At 57.1% G+C, this 11,444-nt stretch overlaps 1 protein-coding gene across 1 annotated transcript; it reads right to left on the reverse strand.

The window, feature by feature from the left end:
* Positions 1-1,282: 1,282 nt before the first annotated feature.
* On the reverse strand, positions 1,283-6,264 carry LOC114062095 (endothelin receptor type B-like). Its single transcript, XM_027893154.1, has 7 exons — positions 5,760-6,264; positions 4,956-5,068; positions 4,387-4,591; positions 3,561-3,710; positions 3,003-3,136; positions 2,350-2,458; positions 1,283-1,707 (listed from the first exon to the last, which is right to left on the reverse strand). The coding sequence occupies exons 1-7, from the start codon at positions 6,246-6,248 to the stop codon at positions 1,558-1,560; spliced, it is 1,350 nt and encodes a 449-aa protein (XP_027748955.1). The 5' UTR covers positions 6,249-6,264; the 3' UTR covers positions 1,283-1,557.
* Positions 6,265-11,444: the final 5,180 nt, after the last annotated feature.

An 11,444-nucleotide genomic window follows, 5' to 3' on the forward strand; every position in this document is an offset into this window, starting at 1 on the left:
GACCCAACACCTGGAAAATGTTTTAATTGCAAGCCTTTTCTCCTGTTTTCCTCTCTCCATTTTTTTTTTTTCCCATGGTAAGGTGAAAAGGGGAAAGAAATAATAAAAAAAAAAGGAATAAGAAAGAAAGGAAACCCAACAGAAAATCATCAAAAACTGGGTAACTAAAACTTTGTCGTGGAGGTTTTCTTACACTTTTGGCAAGAGGTTGTTAGAATAAACATGGAATTGTGGATTGGTTTTGGTTGGAGGGGACCTTATAGATAATTTCTGCCACAGGCAGGGACACCTTCCACCAGACGGGGTTGCTCCAAGCCCTGTCCAATTGAAAATTGCTGGAAAATCGCTCAGGGATTGTCGGGAGTGAATTTGGGGCAGCTCTTTGCGTGTTTCGGTTTGTTCCAGAGGCTCTTTCAGCTGAGCTTGGACCTTCCCCGCTGCCTTTTCCACCTTCAGTTGACCCCAAGGCCGTCTCTGTCCCCTCCCAAATGCCATGGCACTTGGTGGCACTTGGCCAGGACACGTTGGAGCTCAAATCCAGCTTTTTCCACCCCTTTTTCCCTCGAGATCCGGTGAATCCCCTCCCAGGAGCCCTGGGCTGAAGGACATTCCAGCTGCTGCAGAGCCTGGATGGAGGCTGGATGCTTTCCTGGAGGGTCACACCTGGATCCCATCCCTTGCCACCTGCCCAACAGAGAATGAGGTGCTTCCAGGGGGTTGGAAAGGTGAGGGCTGGATCCTTGGGACCAGCCTCACCTGGATTGGAGCCATCTCTGCCTTCCCTTTTCCTGGGCTTACCAACTCTTCCCTGGCAGGAACAGCATTCCCAGCCATCCTGGCGCTCCCTTGGCCCTGGGAAGGGGAAGCTGGACCCGATGGCGTGGCTGGATATTCCCACCAGTGACACCTGGGGACTCCTGGTCCCCAAACCTGCCTGTGCCACTCACAGGGTGGGTGAAACCACCCCTGGCTCAGGAGCCTGGGGCAGGATTCCCAGGAAAAGGGGAAGAGAAGGGGGCTTTCAGGGTTCCCTGGGGCAGGTTGGTCACACGGAGAGGCTGAGGGACTGTCCCCACCATGAGCAGGAGGAGGGTTCCCACCACTGCCAGCCCTCCCTGCATCTCATCCTGACTCCCAGTCCCAGCAACCAAAGCTCTTTTTTTCCTTTTCCAGCTGGGAATTGTCTCTCGTGGTCCTCTCCCCTCTCCTCCTCCTCCTCATCCGACATCCACCTCTCAAAGCCACTGCATCCCAGCCTTCCTTCCCTTTTCCTGCACCACCTTCCACCCCGACACAAATGGCCAGAAGTCACTTGGTTTTCCTGCAAGGAAATGAAAAATCCTGTCAGGATCTGAATGCCCTTCCCCCTCCTGCAGGGTGGGGGGCAGAGCCCGGGCCCAGAGCTGGGCCTGGGGGGGCCATGGAACGCTGAGGCTCCTTCCAGGTGGGTCACAACGTGAAGGCAAAGATGGTTCAGGCCCAGCCAGGAAAGAGCCATGGGAGAGGAGCAGAGGGGTCCTGCTGTCCTGGCCCTGTGCCTTGTCCTTGATTTGGGATTTAGGAGGAGCTGTACTTGTTGCTCAGGCGGGAGCTGCTCCGGTCCAGCCCCAGCTCCTGCCCCGTGGCTTTCCACTTCCCGACTGATCCCTTCTCATCCGTGGGGGTGATGCTCAGGGCGGGCCTCTGGCACCAGCAGCACAGGCAGGACTGTGAGGAGACAAAACAGGAAAAGAGGAGGGAATGTTCTGGTACTGGAGCTGGCAGGTCACCCTGTGCAGTGCCAGGCTGGGAATCGCAGCCTGCACTCCTGAGCCTTGCTGTCCTGCAGGGCTGCTGGGAGCAGGTTTTCCAGGATAGGGCCAGTGTGGATGGGAAATGAAAATCCTAACATTCTGGGGCACTTTTTACCAGTTGTGTTTTCTTGTCCTTAAGGGACAGAACACACAGGCTCAGCTCTTCCTGTTGCCACAGCAGCAGGGAGGTGGTTCCCATCCCATTGCATCCTACCCTATCCTACCCTGTCCTGTCCCATCCTATCCCTTTCTCAGGGGTCCCCTTCTCCTGAAAATGATGTCCAGTTAACTTGGACCCAAAGTTTGGAGCAGCCCCAGTCCCCTCTCTAGTGGTTTGTGAGGATCCTCCTGCTCCAGAAGGAATTTTTGTCCTAGATCCTGCTCTGGCAAAAGCCTCCCCATAGCAGGGCACCAAGCCCAAGTGTACTTGGAGCTGGGAAAAGAGGTGCCTAGCAGGGGGGATGTTTGGGATGAGGAATAAGCTCCTCTTGTGTCCCTGGGACTGAAATCTGGGATCAGTCAGCACACCCAGGAGCTCTGGAGGGGTCACTCCTACCTGGAAGCAGTTCTTGAATTTCCTGCTGACAAAGTAGAGAGCCACGGGGTTGATGCAGGAGTTGAGGGAGGCCATGTTGATCCCAAAGTAATCCATCACCAGGAGGAAGCTGAGGGGGGAGAAGAGTGTTGGGAGCTCACGGAGAACTGAGGGAGGGTTTCCAAACTGCCTGGCCTGGGATTGTGCCCCCATGGAGGGTCAGGGACTGAGAACAGAGAGCTGAGCGCGAAACAGTCCTTTGCAAAGAAAAAAAACACCTTTTCCTTGAGAGGAGCATTTCCTGAGGAAGCCAAAAGCACGAGCTCTGCTTCCCCCTGGTGACACCACGTCCTCCAACTCCAGCACAGCAGCATCCAGCCCGAGCTGGTTGTTGGCTTGTGGGGGAAAGGAAAAGGGAGGTGGGCACCCACCACATGGGCACAGCCCTGCTGGGAGTGCTTCCCCGCCCTGGAGACACCCTTAACCCACGGATTTTTATAGAGATATTTCAAAATATAACTTGACCTCTTCTCACCCCCTCCCTGTACCCATCACGGAGGGTGATGCTGCCTGGAAAAGCCCTTGTTGAAAGCAGGGGCTGGGAGGCAGCTCCACCAGCCTGTGCCGGGGCCACCGGGGCTCCCAGCCGGGTGCCCACCCCCTGGGGCTCCTACCTGAGCAATTCACATCTGTTGGGGTCCGTCTGGTCGTAGATGGTCTTCTTGAGGATGCGGCTGAGGTGGAGGGGCAGCCAGCAGAGCGCGAAGATCACCACCAGGCAGAACACGGTCTTGGCCACCTCCCGGCGCTGCCAGCACAAGGTGAGGGGGGGGAGAAGGTGATCACTGGGGAGCAGGTGGAGCAAAGCAGGTGGACCAAATCATGGAATCATGGAATACTTAGGGTGGGAAGGGATTTTAAAGATCATCCAGTTCCAACACCCCTGCCACGGGCAGGGAGACACCTCCCACTAGACCAGGTTGCTGCTGAAGTCCTGCAGCGTGAGATCCAGCTCAGTGTGGACCAGAGCCCTTCACAGCCCTTCCCACCGTGGCCTCCTGGTGGCTCTGCTGGGGTGACGTTCCCTGGGATGTGGGGATCTCATCCCTGGGACGTGGGGATCATCCTGCGAGGCTTTGTCAGCTCCCACCTGTCCCTCACAGCCCCCCGCTTCGACAGCTCTCCCTCCTCTTCGGGAAGCAGCAGAATTCCCGCATTCCCAGGCCCCTTACCCGTTTCATGTGGTCGTTCAGGGCGATTCTCATGCCGTTCCTCTTGCTCAGCATCTCACATGACATGAGGGTGTAGAAGATGCCAGTGCACACCAGGGGCAGGCAGAAATAGAAGCCGAAAAGCCACCAGTCCTTCACATCCCGGTAGAACTGCGTGGGAAAGGGAGAGCCACTGGAAACTGGGGGAGGTAACAGGGGCATGGACTGGCCCTGACACCCACTCTGCCTTGTCCAGGCACTTTGGATGTGTGGAGGGGCCACAGCTCCTGCCCTAAGCACACGGGGGGATCGTTTTCCCCTAAGGCTGCTGCACAAGTTTCACCTAAAGGAGCAAAGACTGGTTTGTATGGAATTACAGAATCGCCAAATCACGGAATCATTAAGGCTGGAAAAGACCTCCAAGACCAGCTTTTCCCTGAATACCACCATGTCCACTAAACCTCTGGCTGCCAGGTGGCACTCCAGGAGGAGCCTGTTTGTTGGGCATGGTGGGTTGACTAAGGGTCTTCCTGTCCTTGCTCACCGAACCCTAAGTTAAAGGTCACCTGTGCAAACAGGTTGTGGGGACCCTCTTTGTCCTGCTGGGACAGTCTAGGAGGTCCTGAAGCTTCCTGAGATGTGTCAGGACCTGCTGTGGGTGGGTGGTGAAGCACAACACAGCTCCCTGTTCCCCGGCCCCACGTCACTCCAAGGCCTGTGCTTTGCCCGGTACTGCCCTCCCTGCTTTCCCCCAGGCCAGGAGCCACCTCCAGAGGCATCTGCTCCTCTAATCAAGGAGCTGACGCTCTTCTGACTGAGTGGTTCATTGTGCCGGGCGCTCACGTACCATCATGAAGCGGGATTTCTGCTCCGAGGCCAACATGCACACCCACAGGTGCTGCTCCCAGTAGCTGAGCTCCACCATGTCGAAGGCGATGGCCTCGGGCACCGCCAGCACGATGGCCACGGCCCAGATCAGCACCACCTCCACCGCCTTCCACATGGGGATCCCGATCCCCTGGATCCGGCTCCAGGACGCCACGGCTCGGTACCTGCCCCGGGGTCGGGGAGAGAGAAGCAGCCGTCAGGAAGGGGGTGAGGAGGGGCAGGTTGGGGCTGTCCCCAAAGGCCCTTTCCCCTCACACCTTTCCTCCTCCACCCCACAGCCTTCTTTAGTGGAATGGGAAGCAGGGGCTTGACCAACATCCACTTGCCACCCTTTCCCACCACCACACCCCTTGTTCCAGCGTGTTCTTCCCTCCCGTCTTCCAGCAGGACACAACTCAATTCCTGCTGGATTTCCAGCCCACGTGACAGCAGCTTGTCCCCACCTCGGGACTGTGCTGGGACCGAGGATTTTGGGTCATGGTGAAGGGGCACGGACCGGGCGGGGCAGGTGTGGAGGTGGTTTCCTACCTGTCGATGCTGAGAGCACAAAGGCTCAGGACCGTGATGCCCACGGAGGCTTTCTGGATGAAGGGAACCAGCTTACACACCTGCACTCCGAAGGGCCAGTCCTTGGCCAAGAGCTGGGGAAGAACCACAAGGTTATCAGGCTGCTTTGGGAACGCTGGCCCAGCTTCCCATAACAGCAGGGGGGTCCCCACGAGGTGTGAGGAGCCCACAGAGAGCAGCACGCTGAGGTTCAGGTTGGTGTGAGGGTCCTGGGAGCCTTTGGTTTCCCTGAGGACTCCCCAGTGGGATGAGGGGACACGGGGATGAAGGATGGTCCAGACAGCAGGTTCTGACTCCAGACCCTGCGTGGTTTGGAGCAGATTTGAGTCCTAAACACCACCACAGGCTTCTCGGGGTTGTTTTCAAAGGGCAAAATGGGAGTTGTGCTTTGAAACAGCCCAAACCCAGCTGGGATGGCTTAAGCCACATGTCCTGAGCCTTCCCCATGCTCTGACCCTCAACCACACTCACATTCCTGTCAAAATTTATGCACTGTGACCCTGTGCTCAGCTGGGATAAGCAGAGGGGACCAGTGGGGACAAGGTGGAGGCAGGAGAAATCCAGGCCACCCACTCATGAGGGTGAGAATGAGCCTGAGTTCACAACCCTTACACCCCCACGACAGGGACACCTCCCACTAGCTCAGGCTGCTCCAAACCCCATCCAACCTGGCCCTGGACTCTTCCAGGGGTGGGGCAGCCGCAGCTTCTCACAGAGATCCTGCCCAGGGCACCATCAGCAGCCCCAGCCCTGCTCTCAGCCCACCTTGTAGACGTTGATGGGCAGGGCGATGAGGATGTAGAGAAGGTCCCCGAGGGCCAGGCTGGCGATGAGGACGTTGGGCCCGTTCCTCATGCACTTGTTCTTGTAGATGATCCTCAGCAGGGTGGAGTTGCCGATGATGCCCACGACGAAGATGGTGCAGGACACGATGGTGTTGATGTACTTGAAGACGTGCCGGATGTCGGCGGGCTTGGCGCACACGGGCAGCAGCGGCGGCTCCGAGGCGCTGCTCCTGGGCAGGCTCTCCGACAGGTTGGACCCTCCAGCATCCTGGAGGAGGCTGGGCTGCACCAGGCTGTAGGCCTGCTCCTGGCTGAGCCCCCCCGAGGGGATGGTGCTCTCCTGGAGAGCCCGGGGGGTCTGGCTGTGAGCCCCGGAGAGGAGGAAAGTCAGGATGACGGCCAGAGCAGCGGGGGCTGGGGGTGTTGCTGGGCAGGAGCAAACGGTGGAGCTGCTGGCAGGAGTCCTCATAGTGCTCGTGGGGTGGCCTTGGGGTCTTGGTCGGGTCTGCAGGTGGAGAAAGGGACCAGGGAGAGAACTTCGTTGGCGGAGGAAGGAGGAACGGGGTTCGTGGAGAGGGAACTTGGTTGGTTCAGCTGGAGCAGAGGAGACTGAGGGCAGAACAGCGGGGGCTGCAGCTCCTCCTGAGGGGCAGAGGAGGGGCAGCTCCATCTCTGCTCCCTGTGAGCAGGGACAGCCCCCAGGGAATGGCTGGAGCTGTGTCAGGGCAGGCTCAGGGTGGATCTCAGGGAAAGGTTCTTCCCCCAGAGGGTGGTTGGCACTGAACAGGCTCCCCAGGGCAGTGGGCACAGCCCCAAGGCTGCCAGAGCTGCAGGAGGGTTTGGACAATGCTCTGAGGGACAGGGGGGGATTGTTGGGGTGTCTGGGCAGGGCCAGGGGTTGGACTGGATGGTTCTGGTGGGTCCCTCCCAACTCAGAATATTACTGCTTTGATTCTATTGTATTCTATGAATCACTGGAGAAAGTCCATCCTCACAGAGGACAGAAATGATGCCAGATGGGATCCCACCAGGTCAGAGCAGTTGCCCCTGTGGTGAGAGGTTGTGCTGCTAAAATTAAACAGACCAGTCCAGAAAAACAAACTGAAAGGAGGACAAACAGTCCCTTGTGTCTCTGACGTGGCATTTTGGTGACTGAGGCTCCTTCCTTGGCTCAATGGGTGTGTGGGATCAGCAACTGCACCTCTTGCACTTGGCATTGCCCAATTTCCCTTAATGTCCACCCCACTCCTCATTTATAATCATGGAATCACTGAGGTTGGAAAAGCTCTCTCAGATAACCCAGTCCAACCTGTGCCCCATCCCCAACTTGTCCCCCAACCCTGAGTGCCACATCCAGTCCTTCCCTGGACACCTCCAGGGGTGGGAACTCCACCCCCTCCCTGGGCAGCCCCTGCCAGTGCCTGACAACCCTTTCCAGGAAGAAATTCCTCCCCTGGCACAGCTTGGGGCCATTTCCCTTCATCCTGTCCCTGTTCCCTGGGAGCAGAGCCTGATCCCCCACTGGCTCCCCCCTCCTCTCAGTTTGGTTTTGGGTAGTTTAGTTCCCAACTGCAGTTTTGAGACCTCTGTGGACACCTGCACGTCTGGGCAGTTCTGCAGTCCCAGCTCAGGGTCCACAGGACCAGCAGAACTTTGCCAGTTCATTCCATGGGGAAACTGGAACTGCACCAACACCCCCCTGCCCAGCACAGTCCTGCTGGGAAAACACCACAGGGGTTCTTCCAGAAATGCCATACTGATCCTTGACATCCCATTCCAATTTAAGTGCAGCCCTTCCTTTCCCCACCCTGGTCTCCCTAAATTGAACTCCAAACCCGCTGTGCCTGCTCAGCTCCATCCTCAGGGATTAAAGCTCCCTGTGCTCTCTGCAGTCCTGGCTGCTGAGCACAGTGAAAGGTAAGGAAAGCTCTCCAAGGCTGGAGCACTAATAAATATCCCTGGAAATGCTCAGCTTTGCACATCTGTGATGGCACTTCCAGGCAGGACAAGCCAAGCTGCTGCTGCTCCACAACCACAGGCCAAAGCTGGGGGGGTTGGTGGTGGCACTGTTCTGGAGCGATGTGAGTTTGGGGAAGGGGCTTCTGGATGATCCAGATCTGGAATTGAGCCCAGAGAGGGAATGGGAGAGGGCAGCAAAGTGCCAGTCTGTGCCCCAGACAGGGACAGATCTGAGGGCTCCTGGTTGGAGGGGGCGAGGAACTTGTTTGAGGAACTGCGAAAGTTTCCTGCTCTGGAAACTTTCCAGCCCTCTCAGAAGGGAAGAGAAGTTGCTGTGCCTGGACTAAGAACAGGAGCCTTTTGGGATTGCCTGGGATCAGGGAGCCTGCCTGTGATTAGAGCTGGGACTCAGGCTCTGCTCTGACTCCTCCAGGCAGAGTTGGGATCTCAGCCTGGAATCTGCTCCCCAGGACCATCCAGCTGAGGCACTCCAGGGTTGTCCAGGACCCTGGGGATCCCAGGACAGGCAATGAAGTGTGGTGGGAACGCTGCTCCCACTCTGGGAAGACACTGCCAGGCCAACCAGGGTGCCCCCAAGTGCGACCACAGCTCCTGCAGAAACTCCTGTGCACCCCCTGTGCCAGGGGCTCAGGATTTGTGGAACTGCCTGGGCACTCAGTTGTGTTGGGAAGGGGGGAAGAAAGGGAGGGAATGGATAAACAACCCCAAGGAGCACAAACCTGGACACAAATCCCTGCTCTGACCTGTCCCAGGGACTTCAGCCCTTGCTGAGGTCCCCAGCTCGCTGTCCTGCCCCAGCTCTCCCAGGGACAGTGTCCTGACCTCTCCACCCCACTGTTCCCACAGGACTGCAGCTCACAGGAGAGGGCAGACCCAGCTCAGAATTCCTGCCAGAGATCCCTGAGGGTTTGGGCAGCAGCTTTGGTTGGCACAGACAAGCACCTGGAGGAAGTCGGTGAATCCTGGAGCCAGCACTGGCAGAGGGCACCAGAAAATCCCTGGAAGTCATTCCCTGTGCCCACCCCAAGCCCAGAGCCTGGTGTGGCTGCTCAGCCCCCGGGGCTTTGGCAGGAGAGCTCATGTGAGTGAGGATCACAGGACTCAGCTCTCTGGGTCCTCCCCAGCTGCAAAGCACCAGAGAAAAAAAAACAAACACTTCCCTCCCATCTTGCCTTAAAAAAAAAAAAACAACAGTCAAATCTTTTACTAACTCCAAATTTTAGCCAAAGACAAGCATTGTTTCCTCCTGTCCAACAGCCCACCTACTCCTTGTCCTCCACGCTGCCTCACACCTCACAGGGCTTGAAAGCACAGCCCTTTCCCCAAGTTTTGGGGGAAAATGAGGCATCAAGAAGCTTGTTCAATGGTCAAACCATTGCTTAACTCAAAATCCTCTGAGCTTTGCTCGTGCTGCTGATCATTTGGGGAGGGATGGGACCACCCCCATCCCACCTGCCTGCCTGAGGGGCCTCTCTCTGTTTGGGAAACTCCACTCTGTGCTGAGCCCAAAGCACAGCTGGATCCACTGGAATCTTGACAGGGACATCAGGGAGCGATTCCCAGAGAGAAAACGAGACTGAAAACCGTCACCATAACCCTGCAAAACCTGAAAGGTGCCTTGGGTGGGCTGGGGGGCTTGGGAGCCAGGAATTCTATGGGAGCCAGGAATGCCACTGCATCCTCATGTCCAGCCGGTCCCCCTGCCTTCAGGAGCAGCTCCTTGTGCCAGACTCAGCTCTCCGAACACCAAACAGACCTTTCCTGTGGATAAATATCCCTTGCAGCAACAGTTCCATGCGTGGGGGACACTGGAGGGAGAGAGGAAGGTGGTAATTCCCCGTTCCCGGCTGCTCCCTGCCCTGAACCCGACCTGCTCCACAAACGGGAGGAGTTTCTCCCAAAGCTGTGCTGGATTTCTGCTCTCCCTGCCCAACTCCTGGACCTTGTCCAGGCACCGCGGTCCATTCAACACCTTCCCAGGAGGGAGCTGATCAGGGAGGGGAACCCGAAAAACGTGTAAAAAAAAAACCTCACCCCGAAGGAAAAAAAAAAAAAAATAAATCCCTTTGTTCGCAAATCAGAGCACGGAACAGCAAAGCCTTTCAGCGGAGTTGAGTTACCTTAATCTGTGAGACCGCGGGTTTTGGGTGCTCCCGGGATCAGATTCTGCCCCTCTCACGGCTCCTTCCCCCCGCGCGGCACTCCGGGCACGTCCTGGGAGCAGGTTTAGATCCTGGAGCTGGGTTTGTTTTGGGAGTGGGGGGGAGGGGTTGGTGCTCAGGGGATGTTTCTCCCCTCCCGTGACTCGCCGAGCTCTCCCCACAGTGGGTTGGTTTTATAGAAACTCGCGGGGCTCCCCCGAGCGCAGCCCCCGCCACCAATGGGTGGGGAGGGTGGGATGGGAAGAGAGGAGGGAAAAGCGGGAGAAACGCTCCGGGAAGGAGCGAGAACAACAAACAACTAAAGCTGGAGAGGGAGGGCGAGGGCAGGGCTGGCAGGAGCCCCGGGGCTGGGCTGGAGGGGAAGGGACCTGCAGCCCCCCACGAGATTTTTTTTTGGGGGGAAAAAAAGAAGACACCAAAACCTCCCTTCCTGGGGTGTGGAAAACCAGCTGCTGCACCTGGAGCTCTCCAGGAAAGGTTCAGGAGCAAGGTGTGTGCTGGCAGCAAGGCAGGGAGACCCGAGGGGCCCTTCCAGCAGAGAGGACAGAGCAGGAAAGTCTTGGCTGAGGTGCTGGGGAAGGACAAACCACCCTGAGCCTGGTCTGGTGGGGGAAACAGGTCCAGGTGAAGCAGGTCCAGGTGAAGCAGATCCAGGTGAAGCAGATCCAGGTGAAGCAGGGCTGGGAACAGGTTTCCATGCTCCCATCTACAAGAGGTTGCCCCAGTGGCTTTTCCCACCCTAGCTCTGGTTTTATTCTGCTGTGGTTTCTGAGCATCCTGAGCTGCCTGCAGAGCAGGGTCTGGTGACTCAAGGGACACTCCAAGGCCATGGGGTCACACCAGCCCCCCATGAGCCACATGTCCAGTCCAGCCTCTGCTGCTGACCCAAAGCCTTCCCCCTTCTCTCCACCTGCCTGTGAACAGCAGATCACAAGCAGAGCTTCCAGGAGGCTCCTCCTGCCTTTCTCCAAGCTGTAGAAACCTCTAGGGAATTTGGCCAACTCTGTGGATCAAATCTCTCCCAACCTCCTTGGTTCATCTGCTGGGAGAAGGGAATTTCATTCCCTGCCTGGATGTGACCCTGGCCCTGGAATGGGGGTTTGTTTGGGGGTGGCAGCAAAAAAGGCCAAATCACAGGATTATGGATGGCAATGTCTGGAAACATGATCTCCTTCGACCTGATGTGCCTTCACTCTGGGAAGGAGCCTGAACCTTTCCTTTCTGTCCTTATTTTGGGACAAAAGGGGCAAAGATTTGTTCTATCCCTTGGAAGTGTCCAAGGCCAGGTTGGACAGGGCTTGGAGCAACCTGGGCTGGTGGAAGGTGCCCCTGCCCATGGCAGGGGGTGGAATAAGATGGGCTTTAGTGTCCCTTCCAACCCAACCCATCCCATATTTCTCTGATTCTCTGATCTTTGCTACTTATGGGACAACTGTACAAATCCATGGTCAAACACTGGTATATTTATACTTACAGCCCTTTTTCTGTGCAGATCCAGACAAAGGGATGGATTAAATCCCCTC

Source organism: Empidonax traillii, unplaced genomic scaffold (genome assembly GCF_003031625.1).
Source record: "Empidonax traillii isolate 1590-97213 ecotype Southwest subspecies unplaced genomic scaffold, ASM303162v1 scaffold383:size710549, whole genome shotgun sequence".
NCBI lineage: Eukaryota > Metazoa > Chordata > Aves > Passeriformes > Tyrannidae > Empidonax > Empidonax traillii.

Bases quoted from the DNA above. Each gene is read 5' to 3' on its own strand.
- LOC114062095 (XM_027893154.1), bottom strand. From the start codon at position 6,248: ATGAGGACTCCTGCCAGCAGCTCCACCGTTTGCTCCTGCCCAGCAACA. The intron at 5,069-5,759 runs GTGGGCTGAGAG...GTTCTTCCCCAG, and splicing joins TGCCCATCAACGTCTACAAG to CTCTTGGCCAAGGACTGGCC. The intron at 1,708-2,349 runs GTAGGAGTGACC...GTCTCCTCACAG, and splicing joins AATTCAAGAACTGCTTCCAG to TCCTGCCTGTGCTGCTGGTG.